At 40.9% G+C, this 18,824-nt stretch overlaps 1 protein-coding gene across 2 annotated transcripts; it reads left to right on the forward strand.

Moving 5' to 3' along the window:
* Window positions 1-1,232: 1,232 nt before the first annotated feature.
* On the forward strand, window positions 1,233-11,433 carry kras (v-Ki-ras2 Kirsten rat sarcoma viral oncogene homolog). 2 transcript variants are annotated; one of them, XM_079162631.1, is made up of 6 exons: window positions 1,233-1,462; window positions 3,684-3,801; window positions 4,533-4,711; window positions 5,037-5,196; window positions 6,738-6,862; window positions 8,964-9,092. In XM_079162631.1, exons 2-5 carry the CDS (start codon window positions 3,691-3,693, stop codon window positions 6,855-6,857), a joined length of 570 nt encoding a protein of 189 aa, XP_079018757.1. In that variant the 5' UTR covers window positions 1,233-1,462; window positions 3,684-3,690; the 3' UTR covers window positions 6,858-6,862; window positions 8,964-9,092. The 2 variants fall into 2 exon arrangements, with proteins under 2 accessions (XP_079018757.1, XP_079018758.1); XM_079162632.1 differs by lacking the exon at window positions 6,738-6,862 and having other exon boundaries at window positions 8,964-11,433.
* The last annotated feature ends 7,391 nt before the right edge of the window (window positions 11,434-18,824 follow it).

The raw sequence follows: 18,824 nt of genomic DNA on the forward strand, positions 1-18,824 counted from the left end.
TTCACATACTGTTTAAATGTACTCAGACAAATGTACAGTGCATCTATTTGAGATGTAGATAAAAGAACTGGTACCCTCTCACAAAATAGGAATATCAGTATTCAATTATTATTATTAAATCTCTAAAATGATACAATAATAACTAATGTCTGCATACAATAAGTGTTCGTTATAGCCAAAATTGTAAGCCTCTCCAAATTTCAAAGTATGATCTTTTTAATGAAAACAACTCTGAACCTAATTATGATTGAAATTAGCCTTCACTCCTTTATAAAATCTCAAACATAGTTGTGGTTTCAGTAGAGGCTGTACAGCTTGGAGAACTGCTAGACAAGTCAATAGTGACCTCTAGTGTCTCTGCCATGTGATGTAAAACATGCGTAAAAACAGTGTCGTCTTTTTTTTGTATATTGTGCTCTTTTATACAGCTTATATTTTCTGTATTGCTGCTACAGGCTACTTTATTTCTAATATATCTAATATAAATCGTAGGATTTCTGTGACTTTTAAAATAGGTATTCCTTCCAAAAGACTTTAGTAATGAAATAACTACGTATCTACCAACTGGATAAAATGTTAATTAATGTATGTTTTGCCCTCAGCGGACTTATTCTGGATGTTCTTTTTGCTTTGGGCCTGTGTTTTGTTACTGAACATTTATGTGTTGATTATGCGCATTGAGTGCGCAAGAGGCAGCCGAGTGAACACGTTGGAAAACTGACAAGGGATTGCCAAATCATTTCCTTGCCTGGGAATGACGTCCCTCCAGCACAATTCGGTTATATTTAGAGCCTATATATAGTGGAGTCGCCCCCTAGGCTTTGTTGACTCTGCAGCAGGCAGCAGCAAGGGATCACGATACTAAGAGGAGACGTCCTGAAACGGACACCATGTGACCTATATAGTTACGATATTGTTTGTGATCTTTAAAGCATAAATGTGAATCCCTCTGTCTGGCTTCCGATGAGATTGAATTTTAAAAACGTAGTTTGCACATAGCCTGTTGTAGGCTACTTGCACAATAATCAACAGAGGCAACCAGGGTTCATATAAACCTAATGTTTTAAGTCAAACCAGCACAAAACACCAATAGTATATTTACAGAGGACACAACAAAGAGTATTGTTTCCCACATTGCGACACAAAGTTGGATGATATGACCCAAACCGGTTGAAATCTCCAGCTATGCTTTCTGGGTAAAGTGCGCCCCGGTATCCGCCCATATTCACTAAAGGAGGCCAACCTGAGCAGCAAGGCCGGACGCTGGATCAAATGGAAAGTTCAATCGATTAATTTGCCCACTTTTTCGCATGTTCCCGCTGGCTTCTGATACGAGGTAGACTGACTTAAATGCGGGCGTTTCGGTGTGAAATAGGAAATGCAGAGATCGTGTGAAACGAGAGGATTATCAGCTTGACTTATTTGGTCGCTACTTCGGACGCGGAACTCCACTCGCTAAAAGGTAAAACAAATGGATACAATTAATGCATGCGTGTCGCTTTGGGGTTTGTCGCAACATTGTATTAATTAATTCAGTACATATGTCAGTTTGTGTGCCATGTAACCACTGAATAATATCATTATAGTGGGAGTATTCATTTTCGTTGGCAGTGCAAACTACGCCCAATTGTTAACCTACCGTCTGGCCCTGCAATGCAGACCTTTGGGTTAGCCTGTCAATGGCGGCTTACAAAATCACCACTTTCCCCCTTTTGAATGAACGGTACCGAGTTTGTCCGGGCACACGGTTCAAGCAATGCTGCATTAATGAATTACTCTTTGTATGTCACATGAGGTTCTGCTAATAAAGGGCTAACGCTAGTTAGCTTATTTTTTTTAGGCTGTGGGCGAGCTCCAATGCTAAGCTAGTAGCCTGGTTATTTAAACACAGTGCTGCGAGGGTTTCTCACACAACCAATCTGGCAACCCTGCGGGCACAGACCCGTGGATTTAAATCAAATTCCTTTCGACTTTTAAGCCTGCTGTGGGTGTTGTTGCCTGCTTGAACACAACGCAGGGGCTTTTCATTGAACGGCCTGCTTGATCCTCGGTTAATTCACATAGGTGGTGAACTGTTGAACATTGTAGCCTTCTGTAAATTAATTCAATCATTTAGTGGCACGTTTCTCTGTTAACGTTAGTCCCCACCGTGCTGTCTCATGGAGTGATGCTGTTTGAAACATGTGGTCATCTTTTGGGGAATAAACGTAACGTAATAACGTTAAATAAAAGGGTATTGATATATACAGTGCCACCCAGACGTTGTTTTAACAAGGCAAACAATAACAGGGACAGTCATATTTACAGGAAATTATTTTTTTCCCATTTAAATCTTACAGCATCATAACTTTACCACAGTTTGAGGCATCAAACCGCAACAATGAGACTGAGAAAACTGGGTTAACTTATTATTGGACTACACATGTACTACATTCATGGCAAGCATGTAGCAGACACCTTGTAAGTGTTGCTTGCTGAAATGGTCTGCGACATTGTCAGTTGTCTTATCTGTTTATGTAAAGATAAGATGGTTTCCTAATGGACAGAACAGCCTGGCTTGTATGTGTAAGTCCCCGGCGGTGTTGGGTAGAATATCTGAAATCCAGCGGAGCATTTTAGGTGTAGTAAAAGTGTAATTATGTCAGTCAAGTACCTATCAAACTACATTCTCGGTTTTGTTTGTCTAGAAAAGGCCAATGCTATTCGGTGGAGCTCCTCCCTGACTGCAGGCTGTGCAGAGCTGTGAGCAGTGTTGTAACTGTAACTTGTGTAAAGGCCAGCTGCCACTATTGACGGGTGCTGCTCCACAAAGCCGCCAGACAGCGGAGAGCCTCTCAGTAACTTTTCAATGTTGGAGCCTTAATGTCATGGATTTGTGCCTGGGGTTAGTTTCTGTTGTGTGTGTGTGTGTGTGTGTGTGTGTGTGTGTGTGTGTGTGTGTGCTGCTGCTCAGAAAACAGCACAGAACGTGTGGCTGGATCCAGACATTTGATTGTGTGTACTGTGTTCATACCTTTTTTTTTGTTTCACTTCAGTACCTGATGATTTGTGACGTGAAGCTTATTTTTGTGTCATAGAAATATAGTTTAAAGATGTTTGCAGCATTTTGATTTTAATTTTGAGGGCTTATGATGATTTTAAATAGCAAGATTGCCTTAATTCAGTAGCAGTTTGTCAGTGTTTGTCTTCCCTTATTTGCACATAATCTCTTTAATGTTCTGTGTGTTGTGGTAGTTTCTTCTGCAAGCTCCTTGTTGATTTTTTTTGGATGAGTTTCAAAATGAAAAGCAAAATAAACACGATGGCATGAAATCTATTTTCCAGTGAATCAGCAGTGTTATTAAAAGAAAAGTGTTTTTCCACACACGTCGGTATTAGTTGTTCTCTGGACGTAGTGTTGATACATCAACGGTCTGCCAAGCCTGAGGATGCAGATATCCCAGTGAGCTGGTAGCTTGTCAGACAGGAGTTAAGCAAATAAGAGTTAATTGACAAAATATTTTTAACCTAATACTTTTAACCATCCACAGCAGAATATAACATCTTAGTGCAGAGAGGTTTACACATCCCAGAAGTTCCCTTCCTTTAAGGCTTTGAGGGTGCCCCAGATGAAATGATGCTGTGCCAGATGACTCTTTGGAAATATCTTGAGTATAATGTGATTTATTTTTTTGATCCTACAGGTGAATCATGACAGAATATAAGCTGGTAGTGGTGGGAGCTGGTGGTGTTGGCAAGAGCGCACTGACTATTCAGCTCATCCAGAATCACTTTGTGGATGAATATGACCCCACCATTGAGGTAAAGAAACTCTGTGTGTGCATGCACGTGTAAGTGTGAACTTGTTTGCTCTCAAGTTCATTCCTCTGTCTATGGTTTTGTATGTTTTTTGTTATGAGGCAGAACAACGAGAACCTCCTTGCAGCAGGTTCTTCTGGTTTAAGTCTTTTAAAAGTCTTGAAACTGTTTTTTTAATAACTTTCCATGCATGTCTGCTTTCTACCTATGCTGAGTAAACACAGTCTCATTATGATGTCAATCCATTATTTATAGGCCGTTGCAGGTTAGAGCTCCAGTATAGATTATTTGAATACAATACTCTGAAACAAAATCTACTCACTGGATCAGACAGTAATTTGTGTTGGATCTGATTGAGTGTGGCGATCAGTGTAAGGAGAAGCTGGAGTGCTTCGTCACAGTCGAAATTCAGTCTAGAGGTCTGCTGGAAAATGAGTGACCTACTACAGCCAGAGTAGGGCAGACTTTAAATGCAGTTCTGTACCGTCTTTAAGCAAAATCAGATCAATACAATCATGTCATGATGAAGCAATGTAGACAATCCAGTTTGCTTATATGTTATGTATAAATCTACATTACTTATGATTAATTGATATTCTAATCACCAAGTCATGCACCGTATCCTGCTAGATGTCGTCCACAACCAGTCTCTTACTCTTTTCATTAAGCTGATATATGGACACTCGGCCCACTGAATCCCGTAATTCTAATCGCTGTCTGACCTCCTGTTCCAGGACTCGTACAGAAAGCAGGTAGTGATCGATGGAGAGACGTGTCTGCTGGACATCCTGGACACTGCAGGTCAGGAGGAGTACAGTGCCATGAGGGATCAGTACATGAGGACAGGGGAGGGCTTCCTCTGTGTCTTTGCCATCAACAACACCAAGTCCTTTGAAGACATTCACCACTATAGGTGAGCCAAGAGACTAACGGTTTGGAGGCTTTGGACTCAGTGTGATGGCAGAGTTTTAATCACAGTTAAACGGGAGAATATTTCGTGGCATCCTTGTGATCTACGGGTGTACGGTGCTAATTCTGTAATCACAATGTAAGTCTTTCCCCTTCTCTCTAACTCTTCATTTCCTCCCTACAACCCATTGTCTAGAAACAGCCAAACTGCTCAGAAAATGATATACATTATAAAACATTTTATTACATTTTTTTACATTGCCATTGGAGTATTGCCTCCGTTGGAATTATAATCCAATGCTATGTCTATTGTGTCTGTCAATGTCCAGAGAACAGATAAAGCGGGTGAAGGACTCTGAGGACGTCCCCATGGTGTTGGTGGGGAACAAGTGTGACCTCCCGTCCCGGACAGTGGACACCAAGCAGGCTCAGGACTTAGCACGCAGCTACGGCATTCCCTTTATCGAGACCTCAGCCAAAACCAGACAGGTGAGAGTCCAGCTCGAGACGGCCACGCCCTCAAGACTCAAACCGTTTAGCGTTTCAGTCTGTCACTAAACTGCTGGAGTATTCAACGACAGGTTTGTAGAGAGTGTTGAATGCATATGGTCTCCGGGATATTGGCTTGATGGACACAGCAGTCCTATAAATTTCACCATGAAATCAAATTGTATTCTTCTAGAGAGATTTGGCTGACAAGTGTCCTTGCTAAGGCGTGACCATCTTGGCACTTGGATCACAAGAAAAGTTAAAGTTTTGAGTCATGTGGTGCTGTTGATTTGTGTCACATCTAATGGTCTTTTTTTTTTTTATAATGTTGCTTGGAAATGCCCTGCTCATCCTCAAATCCTCTTTGGTTAATTTGTTTTATTTATGGGTGATAATGTAACCATTGCATGCTACTTTGTCATGGATGTATGAAATGATATCCCCATTAGGGCCGTCTACAGAGGATCCTGCATTATAAATAATCAGCAGATCAGTAAATGTGTGTTAAGCATGAAAGGACAAACTGTTGGTAATTTCACAGGGGTTAATGATTCTGCTTGCTGGTTACTGTGACTGGGTGTTCTTGGAAGATTTGCCACGGCTCATCAAATGGTGTGTGTGTGTGTCGTGAGCTTGGCCGTAGGTGGCTGACTGACTGACACAGTGCATCTGTAAACACATCCTTTCCTGATCTCTCTGACCTGGGGTGAATCACGGCTCTTTCTGGTGCAGGGGGAATTAATGACACAATGATTAATTTCTTACAGATCTGTAATACCAATAAATCACTATCCACACTGTGCTGCTGCTGTTGGACCAGAAAACATTTTCATGCATTGAAAGCCGCCTATTGTTTGCCAGGTCTTAGGGATTTCATCTTACTTCTCTGGGAAATCTCCCTCTTACAGTATAATGCACAATCAAAATATGCTCCTAATGCATGCGCCTCTTCTTTATATTTGGCAAGACGGTTAGTGATACTCCACCTTCATCTTTTCACTCACCCACTGGAGGCTTGAACGGCGTCTGTTTTAAAGATTACAGTTTGATTTTTAGTTAAGTTTGAGTGGATTCCTACAATGAAACATTCTCAAACCACTCCTGCATCATAATACACCTCCTATGGTCCCAACAATTATCTTCTTGCCAAAATACAACTAAGTGCACTGCTTCTGTAAAAGCTTCAAAGAGGGATATAACATGACTCCTTTAATTTTTAAGGACACTTTGGTACCTTTTTTCGTGCCACAAAAACCATTGGAGTTCTATAAACGCACTCTTCATTGAGAAGAGAGGAAACAGAACTTGTTCATGCTTGAAAAGGAGTTGGTACACAGGAGGTGAGTGTTTGATATTCACAAGCTAAAGTTTGGGTGGAGTATCACTTTAAAAGACAGGCCAGACAATGCAGGGAGACCCACCTCAAAACACTGGTTCTGCTTCACTCCTTTTGTATCTGTAAGCTGTAACACATGCACCCATGCAGTATGTCCTCCCTGTATTCCTCAACATTGAGGGAAGTTGTGTCTCTAATGCTGCAGAGAGTGGAAGATGCCTTTTACACTCTGGTACGGGAGATCAGGCAGTACCGGCTCAATAAGCTCAGCAAGGAAGAAAAGACGCCGCGCTGTGTCAAGCTTAAAAAGTGTGTTGTGATGTGAAAGGGGTAAGTGTATGCAGCCGTGCGCCCGTATGTGTGCTAGTGTGTGTGTGTGTGTGTGTGTGTGTGTGTGTGTGTGTGTGTGTGTGTGTTGGTGGGGATTGTGGAGAAGGCAATGGGAGAGGACACGCAAAGAGAGCTGTTGCTTTATGGTTCTCAAAGCCAACCTGCTGGTTTCTACTGGGGCTGTGGTGGAGCTCTAACGAGGCTGAAACAGCTGATGATTTCTCCCCTTTTCAGTGTTTGTGTCTCATCGCTGAGAATGATCTTAGGCCGTTTTCATACTGGGTTTGGTTTACTTGAGTCTGAACGTGAGTTTGACTGCCCCCCCCCCCCCCCTCTTCTGAACCATGCCGGTCTGCCTTCACACGTTCTACTTTTGTGCCGATCCGGGGGTACATTGCGTAATTCTTTCCTCATCAAGGTGCAGGCCTTTCCCTTGTTCCCATAAGGAAATGATCACTGTAAGCATGTAGATGTGTGCAAGCAGGCAGTTCCTCGTGAGCATGAAGTAATACAACCGTATGAACAAAACACTACTACCCTCCCAGTAAAAACTCTAACATGGCATCATAGGTTCTGCTCACACACCAGTGAGGTATTTTCTATGTCTTTTATTGAAAATAATACCACTGAAACGTATGTTTCTGTGAGAAAAGAAGAAAAGAATTGCTTTCCAACTGCACACAAGCCGTACTACAGTTGGCGTAGAGCCAATAAGACCCCCCCCCCCCCCCCCCCCCCCTTATGTTCAGAAAAGGCCAATTTCCAGGCGACTGTTCCCAGATTCTGGCTAAACTACCAGTGTGAAAGTGTCTCAAGCTGCTGAAATCAACATGAAGCAAGGTGTGTGGGCTAGGGAGCCAACGCGTGTTATTAAAGGAGATTATGCAAATCATGTGCTGATGTTTCCAAGGACAATGTGGTCCAAGAAACTGGCAGATATGTTTTGAACAAAAATTGTGTGCGTGTGTGTTTGTGGGTGAGGTTTTTTGTTTTGTTTTGCGGCCACAAACCCCAAAGTCTCTTTCCTTTCCTGCTGTCTTTTTTTCACAACCTGAAGTGACCTCAGGCTCTTTACGCTGCAGCTCCTTGCAGAGTCGTCATCACTTTAATTGCACTCAACAAACTGTTGTCTATTATTCACGCAGACACTAGCTGTATCTACATGGAGCCTTTTTATTCACTAAAAATCAGAATAAGAGCTCAGCAGGAATTTAAAAGCCGCATTTTAACACCTCAGTCAGAATAAATTGGCTTGAGAACCTGCGGAAGTCGTGCCACTCTTTTATTTGTTGCTTGTGAGTGTTGCATCTTTCCCAGGGGAGCAATATTTTTATATTCATCAGTTTTAGACTCGCCTTCTGTTCAATAACTCTTGTTAGTATATTTGTATTTTTAATTTTAGCTTTGGCACAAACCCACAGCAGTAAACCAGTATTGGTGCCAACCGTTGGCTGCAGGTTCATCCTTTGTGGGTTTGCTTGTGTTGGCGGACTGTACATAGATTATTGCGAATGTAAACAGGACAACTTCAGCGACCCTTTAAACATGCTGCGGGAGTTATACATTTGGTTTGATTACATTCAGCGGTAAATAAATTGGCTCATGTAACTGCAGCTACTGTCAGTGGGAACACTGAGGTTCACTCTGGAACACATTGATGATGTTTGGTCTGTACTTCACACAGCCTGAAATGGATTGAGAAATGCACCTGCACTCTGGTGTGCGTGTCATGCTGATGTACACTTTGACACTTCTGATTTTCAATTGGGGAAAAAAAGTAATTCAACTAAACGTTCATAGATATGAAAATGTTTGATGAGAAATACTTAAGTTTCTTTTGCAGTGGAACAAGTCAAGGCTACACATCAGTTTGATATTAAAGATCAGAGTGTTGATTGGAGATTAATCTGTCCCAATAATGTTTCAAAAAGAGTGGAATCACCCTTTAAATTCAGCAAATTCAACATTGTCAATCTTTAAATGGTTTCAGATTGTATAATTTTTGTTTATTTCATATATTTTTTCATGTTGGTATTCTGGTGTGAAAATACTAACCTGATACTCAATAATATATTGTCTCTATTGTTTTTTTTTTTTCCAGGGCGTTGATGATGCCTTTTACACATTAGTGAGAGAAATCCGGAAGCATAAGGAGAAGATGAGCAAGGAGGGCAAAAAGAAGAAAAAGAAGTCCAAGACAAAGTGTACACTTATGTGAATAATCGCCCCCTTTTCAAGACAGACTAAAATAAGAACTATGTTGAACAGTTAAAGTAATACATTTTGTACATTACACTAAATTATTAGCCTCTTTCTCAATACCCACCATACTGAATACTAAACCTGACCCTTTTCTGCCTTTCTTTTATTATTTGCTACTTGGACACCAATAAGCTTTATTTTCAGTTTAGTGCCAGTTGCCCACATGTGTTGGTCCAACATTTTGATTTTATAGGATGATTTGGATAATTTTTATATACCTATAGAGCTGTAAGCTAATTGCATCAAGACTCATGTTTGACAAATTATTCATTACCAAGTTTTTAATTTTTCCCCCCCTTACTTAAAAGGTGCATGACCTGTAAAGGTTCTGTAATGCCCTTTTAAGTTTGGGATGCCAAAGAATGATTTTTTTTTTATCCCAATTCTCGTCGACAAACCAGATCTGAGGAAGGGACCAACATTCAGCCAGATGAGCACCAAATGTCCCAGCCACTGTGTAATTGCCTCCTCTAGGTATGACTTAGTTATTTCACTGATTATAAGTATGCATGCAAACTCCTCTCCGAATATTTTAACACCCTAATTAGCTATTAATTAATTTGCAATTTGTCAATGCTTTGTACTGTGTGGGGAGTGATTTCTTGCCTTCATGAAATGTTTTTTTTTCTTCTCCTTTTTGCATGCAATGTGTCCGAGATGACATGCGTATTGCAAACGTCCTCTGTTTAATGCATTTAATAGAGCCAGCAATGAGGAACTTTAACCTAAGTGGATATCATACGGTCTTGTTTTTTTATATTAAACAATCATTACTTTCTTTTGTGAGTAAGAAATCAGCCATTTTAGATTAATGACAAATTCAAAGTTACAGATTTGTACCCGTTTTCTGGATGATAGAACGAGACCAGCAGCCAGGTTTGTGTTGGCCAGAGTCATTTTATGTTGCAGGGATTCTTGCCTTGGGATGGCTATCGAGCAGCTTCTAGGACCTCACTGGCCAAATATTGCCTGCTTTTCTTTTACTCTGAGGCTCGACTGCAGGATTGTTTAATTTATCCTGACAATAATCACTTTATTGCTATTTGTTACAAAAACAGTTCAAGAGTTCTCCTGTCAACATCGTCGCGATCCAGGTGTCACATTTGAACAGTATGAGGACCGTTTATCAGCTCTTTATTCAATGTTTGTTAGGTTTTCAATTTGAGGCTTCATTATTCTCCAGTAGCCGGCCATAGAGGTGTCCTGCCTTGCACGTTCTCCTAAGCTGTGGACTCGTTAGTTTTTGGACTGGCTAGAAAGCAGAATGCATCTTTTTAAAGCAGCTTTCAGGAACATTTCTCTTGGTGTGGTGTCACAGAGGTTGTTTAAAATGTTGTCCAAATGGATTTTCAGATTCTTCCTTTTTGCCGAGCTTTTCGAAAGAGTTTTTGGATTCATTTCTTTTTTTTAAAGTGTTGAAATTGTTTGGTGGGCTGCCTTTCAACAGAAATGATTGTCCAGCAAAGTAATTTGTCATTTTCTCTCACAAAGCTTGTTTGTCGTGGTGGTGTAACTGGAACTGATGTTTGTAAATGAGGCAATAATTGCCATCAAATTGTTTTTTAGAGAACATTGTCTGAATTTATTAAAAAAAGAGTCCTAGTTTCTTTCCCAAGTCGACCTGTATTTCCAAGCTGTTCCCCTGGGGTTTTATTTGCCTTTCATGTTTGCATTAGGTGCTACATTTAGACCGTAGAAAGAGACCAGACAACATTGACTTTGTCATGCGTGTGCTCAAGAAATAGACACAATGCTGTTCCAGGAGAGCAAAGTTATTGATACAGAAAATCCAGACATTATACATTTTGCTTTTGGGATTAATGAATTTTGACCCAGTTTATTATTACCTCTTTTACCATTAAGTAGATAATAACTGTTGATGCAATTTTAATTATGGAACCCTCTCTTGTTAACAATACGGTTTCAAAAAGTAGTTTTACTGAAATGTTTGAAATGTTCCTCTTCCTTTGATTGCGTGCCAACAGCTAATTTCTGAAATGTATCATTTGTACCTGGATCATATTTTAACAACCTTTGTATAGTTGTGATACTGAAAGGTGCATATTTTGTAAATTGTGCTTCATGTTGTTGGTGTGTCTAAATGAATGTTGCTTTAATGGAGGTTCACTCCACTCTTGTGTATGTGATTAGAGAGTGTGACTGGGTCCAGGTCTAGGGAAGTGAATGAATGACCACTTTACAACACACCTGTTGTGGGCAGTGTAGAGTGGTGGTCTGATCTCATACGAGTCTATTTTTTGCCATGAATCTCACCACTCCTATTTAATGTGTAATAAAGAACAAAGTAAAGAGGAACTTAACTTTGTCTTTCTTTCTAAAATTGTCTTTAGATTTTCATTCTTTTTAAAACACTTGTATGTTTGCTGCATCCACTGCTGGAGGACATGGTCACAATTCTCATATTGAGACTAATGTGCAGTATTATAAGCTTAACATTTTGAAGGAGTTATACGTTTCCTTATTTCTAACTATGTCTTAAAATGATATCAATGTTGCCCAGCAGGTGGTACTGTTTACTTATTTAAGACCTCACAATCTAATAAGGGGCTGTTCTACCAGCTGCCCACAGGGTGAGCCTAGATTAAAGCTTCTGCAAATCATGTATATTTTCCAAAATAGACCAGGATTGAATATGCTTATTTGAGACAGAAAAAACACATACGCTTCCATTTATTTTTATTGAACGGGCAGCCACTTTTGGTGAGAAGAAATCATTTCATGCATTGCCAAGTTGATGATTATTGAGGATTTAAAGGAAATGAGTTGTGTATTTTCTAAATTTGAAAAAGCAACTATTTAATTTATCTGTAAACCAGAGGAGATATTCAAAGTGGCTGTTTTTTAATGTATTGTAATTAAATAACTCCTCTATCAAATTGAGACAGATAAAAACTCCATAATTGAGGTATTAAATCATCCTATTACTATCATTTAAGTTGGTAAGAGCTTAAATTTCATGAAAATGCGGAGCCCGATTAACTAATATGTCATGAATATTTAAACATTGGAATGCAGGTTTCAAAGGGGACTCGTTAAACTTTAGGAGGCAGTGTGTTTGCATCCTGCAGCGGAACAAATTATCAGCTTTAAGAAAACAAAATATCAGCTTAAACATATTTTTCGACAGGATCACATAAAACATGTCCAAACAGCAGTGATCTGGAGAACACCAATGTATATGAATAATTAAAAGAAGAAGTATAACACAAAAAAGTCAGGGGACTCATTTCCATTGAGGTCCTTGTTTTAGTTAGATGTCGTAGAGGTGAGTGCATGTGCGTACCTGCGAGTGGAGGTAGTGGAGTATGGAATAAGCAGCATATAAAAGCACAGACATAAAAAAAATATTCACATTTTCCATTAACAACCATTATTCTGACAACAGGCTAAAGTGCACACTTGCTATTATTCCAAAACCGGTCCATAAAACGAGCTACATTCAACTCTACCGTACACGTATGTCTTCACAGGGGTGTGCTATCTAAAAGCCAGTGTTTCAGTTTGGCCTTAAATGCTATTGATGTTGCATCATGAAAGGTAAACAACTGTTTTCAGATATACTGTATATTAAATTCATTCATTTATAAAAGTGTAATTTTGCTTCATTTTCACAATAGTTATTTTGCCTTTATACAAAAAGAGAACTCTAGAGACAAAATGGAACCTTCAAAATAAAAGCCTTTGTGTTAGGGGTATAAACATTACCTTTGACATTAAGGGAATATTTGTGTTGTGAAGCGTCTTCACAGAAATTGTGCAACTTTAACTATATGCATCATTGCTTTATTATAATGCCAAACACCTTGTGTCCTCCTTTGAAACGTGTGTTTGCAGTACAGGTTCAGCACGAAGAACTTTTAATGTTCTTATGCTTGCATGACACATGTTCACTGTAGCCAGACTAGACCTCATTAGCTGAATATATTAATCAGACATTTATGGTGGTGTAGTGGTTAGCGCTGCCCTTCACAGTAAGAGGGGCCTGAGTTCGATCCCGGGCTGGTGGAGTTTGCATGTTCTCCCTGTGTCAGTGTAGGTTTCCTCCGGATTCTTCCCACACTCCAAAGACTGTGACAATAGGTTAGGTTAATTGATGAATCTAAGTTGCCTGTGAATCGGAATGGTTGTCCTTTTTTTATGTCAGCCCTGACCCGTCCAGGCGAGGGTGCACCCTGCCTTCGCCCAATGTCAGATTGGCTCCAGCCCAAGATTTGGTTACTAGGATTTAATGGTGATGTGAAGGTGCTATTACAGTTGCAGACAACCAGGATTTTAGCAGCCCATGTAAAACGTGAAACACAGGGTTAGTTTGTGGAAGTAGTATAAGAGAGAACATTGAAGGGTTTAGTCCCTTTACAGTTACATTTGATTTCAGGTGTTTTTGTAACTGAGCCTAGAATCGGCACTAGCACTGCTTGTTAGGCAATTCATCATCATTCATATCATTTTCTTTACTGATTTATTTTGTATTCTTAATGTTTTCCTATAATTTTGACTATTTTGGGATATGACTGGCATGGCTTAGATTTATTTGGCAAACCTTCTATGGCTCATTCTTTCATATTCAGTATTAAACAACACAGAAACACTTTTTAATTCTGCAAAGGTTATCCATAACTTTATATGAGCAGTCAAGAGTGTTTACCTATAGCAGCTGAATATGATGATAAAAGAGCTGTCCAGAATGAGGTGAAACAGACTACAGAGAGTTGGCAAAAACACCCTGTAATGCAGGAATGGCCCATTACAGTACTATAATGGGGTTGTAAAAAGCTGTGTGTGGTGGCGTGGGCGTGGTTGGGCTCACCTGCAGAGGGGACTGAGTGTGGGGAGGGAGTGGTTCAGGGAACGGGGCCGGGGAGAGGACTAATCAGCCTCAGCTGGGGACAATTAGTGATGGTATCTGTCCCCTTTTAAACGATCAGTAGGTACGGAGGCGAGGAACTGACACCCAGGCGGGCCGAGCGACGCTGAGAGCTGGAACCCACGGCGGCAGAGCGCCCATGGTGGGTTTTGGTAGAGCGCTCAGGTGACTGTGCTTCAGCGAACACTGCATCTTGTCCGGGGCTGTGGAGTTGTACTTGGAACAATTGTCGATGAATGTTTGGAAAATTCCGAAGGCCTCCTGCAGCTGCCCATCAGAGTCCTGCAGCCGGGACGCCGATGCCGCCGCCTCCTCCTTGACTCCACTGGTGCTCTGATCCAAACTGCTCTCTGAGGGCTGAGATGGTCGTGTTCATTTCGCCGAGCAACTCGTGCTCTTTGCTGATCTCCTCCTCCAGAGATTTGAACTCTTCCATCTCTATTTTCTCCGTTGACAGAGCAGCTTTATCTTTCTCCAGACGCTCAATCTGCTCGATGAACACCCCGAGCTCCTGCTTCAGATAGTTTCTCTCAGCCGCCACCGTCCCCTGAACCACTCCCTCCCCACACTCAGTCCCCTCTGCAGGTGAGCCCAACCACGCCCACGCCACCACACTGTGTTACTACTCCTTCAATTGGAGTCCGAGAGCTACCCTTTTCCTTTTTGTTCACCATCATCAGATGATATTTTCAATACTTTTATACTGACATAATTATTTCTTTTTAGATTTTCTTCTATTGTGACGGGGATCTGCGTTTAGTTGTGTCTTATTAGTTATTCGTCGGCTGATATTGAACATTTTACTTGCATAAAAAGCAAGTCAACAAAATTTGCTTTATTTAAAATGTATAACTTTTTATTTTACCTGTATGACGTGATTGTAAAGTCAAACTGAAATTGTCTGCATTTAAACATTCCATTTCTTGAATCGTTTCATAAACAAAATCATACCAATACAGAGACGGCACAGAACAGCACCATTGTCAACATATTTGTGTAGGTGTTTGGCACATTCTATCCATGCTGGGTGTTTTCGAGGCCAACATAACTCTGCATTGGCACAGTTTCATATAAAGTCTCTCCCAACGAGCTCTTCACGGCAACAGTGACAGGAGTTGTCCTCTGGCTTCAACATGCAGGGTTGTGTGGTAGAGGATGTGCTTGTTTAGTCATATTCTGTGAAAGGGAATGTCATGTAACATCAACTATGTGATATTTTTCTTTGCAGATATCCAAGAAATAAATGCCAGCTGGATCATGAGCAGAGACAGTATACATGCTTCAAAAGGACAGGCCTGTGTATGTGTCATATGCAGGCAATGCTAGTTTAATTGGCTGCAAAACAATGCTTTGCTTAGAAGCAACCTGTAAAGCTGTTTCCTGTTTTGGTTCACTGGCCAACGTTGTTTATTGGTATCGTAGTTATGATGATAATAAATGAATTAAGTTCATGCTGTTGGCCAATTATAAATTAAGTGTTAATAGGTGGGGTTTTTTCTAGTAGCTATCTGAATATTCTGTTTCCTTCATAATTATTCTACACTGGAGAAGCACAATAGCCTTTTTCTAAGGAAGTTAAATTGTTTCCTAACTGTTGCTGTGAACAATAAACTATGTTAACATTGTGACAAGCTCCATTACTCTTTCTTCTTAAACAATGGGGCTACGGCGCCTGCCACATAGCAGCCAAGAGTGAAAAAGAAAGCGATCTAATGAATTATGCAGAGAGAGCTTTCTCTCAGCCTGACAGTCTGAAACCAGCCTGGAGAAAATTGTAAGAGCAGTACGAGTCAGTGCAGCCATTACAAATCTCCCCCCCGCCCCACACTCCCCCGGGACGGTCGAGGCCAAGGCCTGTCAGTCAAGCTCCCCATCCCTAAACTGTAATCTGGGGACAGTGCTGAGAAGCCTGCAGGTCTGATAAAGCGCTGAAGAGATGCCCCAGAAACCAATCGGTGGCACTCTGGGCCCCCGTCAAGGAGAAGGACGGGGGAGGAAAAGACACAGCAAATGTTCCTAAATTGCTAACAACAAGCCTCGGACAGGCTCCACGCAGAAACCACACCACACAGACTGGAAAATCCGTCTTCCTCTCTCTGGCGCAAGCTCAATCACAATCATCAGTTCTGACCCCTGTGAACGCATGCAGAGGGGTGAATTCACAATCATCTCACTGTCTGACCTCTGCCTTGTTAGTGCACAGAGCGAGAGAATTTCCTCTTTATTTTAATGAAGCATGGCTTTTCTCCCTGGCAGGCAGCTGAGTGTGGGGCAGCAAGAGCGTAGTGTGGTAATGAGAGGCCAGAAGGTTCAGGTGTCTTCAAACTGCAGCACATAGAAGAGACTTAATACAGACGTGTTTTCACCAGCCCTGGAGGAAACGGAGAGCTGGATGAATATTCATGGGGCTGTGATGAATTGTGTTGCCTACAGCATCGTGCCACTTTAAAAGCCCTCATGCTGCTTCTTTTATCACAGGAGGTCCCTGCCTCTGAACCTCACGGGCCACAACGCAGCGCCCCAGCATCCAACTACCAATTATCATCTGAGATCATTAACTTGTTATGTTGACACAAACACTGCAATTTCAGATGCCCTTCTTTAGTCAAATGACCCTATTCACGAGGAGTGGCTGGCTGAGTTGATTGGATTTTTTTCTCACATGCCTCGCAATCACTCAAGTGATGTTTGGGTAAAATTAATGAACACCGTGCAACGCTTTGAACTGTGTGCGTGCGCTGTTTTTCGGGATGGGTAAACAAGTTTCATAATGTCTTTCAAAGCATGCATCAGCACAGATTGATACAGTAATGGAATGCTGTTGAATGTTTATGCTTTGTTCCATTCAGGCAGCAATCTCCTTATAATGATGGTAAGTCAACAGGCAGAGAGATAAAGGGATGGAGGGACGGAGTGGGGTGGCAGGGTGGAAGGCCTGGGGATTGAGCAGCGTCATGTTCAGCAGCCCCAGACGGGTGATTCATACCAGCCTCATCACTGGCAACAGACAGGACATCCAGGCCTTTATTACCTCCATCCATCACAATCACTTCATCAATCTGAGCTCCTGTGAGCCAGCTTTCCAACCAGTCCCCAAACACCCATCCCAACGTGCTGCCGGACAGAGATTTACACCCACGCACTAACACCCTCTCCCTCTCTTGCTTTACCACACACACAAAACAAGAGAGATGAGCTTCTATGTCGACTTCAGACACACACACACACGCACACACACACACACACACACACACACACACACACACACACACACACCCACGCACCCGCACACACACACGGAACAAGACAGAATGAGAGGAAGTGTGTAAAGGCCATTCTGCAACCAGACATGGTGTGAAGTTGTTCCCCTAAGGGCCTCTGTCTGACAGGCTATCCTGCATTCTGAGAGCCACTTACACTTCAGCCACATCATACCTCCTGCTGCTGCTGACCAATGTGTCAGGAGGGCATATCATGATGGATACACTAAACTGTGGGCGAAATCATTAAATTATTCCCACTGCTCTTTCCATTAAAAACAACATACAAACTGTACCATACATATATAACACAGGACTTGATTTCCTTCCAGCTAAGCACAATATCATGAGCCTTTTCAGGCTAATGCAACACAATACATCAGTCCTGCAATAAATGCTACCTTGTTGTTGGTGCAATTTCAGAGAGGTGTTGAGTAAATTCTGGTAATTTTGGAGACTGTATTTTGTGGAGGTGTTGCATTGGATTGCATTATTTCTCCAAAGATAACGCTGGTGTATGCCACTAAAATGTCTAAAAAAGTAATAGTATGACATAAAAAAGTGATATTATAGTATGCCATAAAAATGTCATAAAAGGTCACAGTATAATATGTTGTAAAAAATAGATAAATAAATATATATATATATTTATATATACTGTGGTCTCATTTTTGATGGTGAACTGGTTATCATCCATACAATAATTCTTTAAACACTAAACAATAGGATAAAAATAAATGAATGAAAATGAAAATGAAAAACAGCAATAATCAGTTGTAACAATAACACATTGAAACTAAAAGACGTTATGGTACTCACAGACCTCAACATCAAATTCAGGTGCACTCTAGGTGAACAATAATTAAAAGCAGTTTTTCCCACTTTGGTTTTGACTTGAGGGACCTTAAGAGCTAACCAATTCTGAGATCTTTTCTGGTAGGGATTAGAACACCATGTAATGAGGGATGCGAGGTAAACTTTTATGTGCTTATTTTATAGGACCAAATGCTGTTTTCTCCAAGCGGCCAAGCCAATGCCTGATACAGATTACAATGATGCTTTCTAAAATGATCACCAGTAATAGAACAAAGTACTGAGTAATAAAGAGTGTCAAGGTATGTCTAAGTGGTAGAGGCAGCATGCATATTGATGTGTCACAATAATCAAGTTCTGCCAGGAACATAACAAAAAACATGTTTCATTTCTAAAAAACATACATTTTTTTCTATCTCACCAACATGCATTTCCAGAGACAACTTTGCAAACGAAGTGCAAACATTAAAGTCAATTTCAAAATCACCGATTCCTGAGACAATGTTCGTAGAAATGGCTTTGGAATGCAGATACAAACACACAGGTAAGAGATTACTGAAGATGAATTAACCAGTTCTAGCAGATGTTAATAGTTAGTGCAAGCCAATGTAATGTAAGGGATATACTGCTCACATATTCAATAAGAACTAAGTTCCCAGCAGCAATGCATTGGTTTAGCATTCATCTAAACCTAAGCTAAGGTTATGTCTGTCAGTCCACTTTTTACCAATCAATATTATAC

This window comes from Pholis gunnellus (genome assembly GCF_910591455.1).
Source record: "Pholis gunnellus genome assembly, chromosome: 7".
Taxonomy (NCBI): domain Eukaryota; kingdom Metazoa; phylum Chordata; class Actinopteri; order Perciformes; family Pholidae; genus Pholis; species Pholis gunnellus.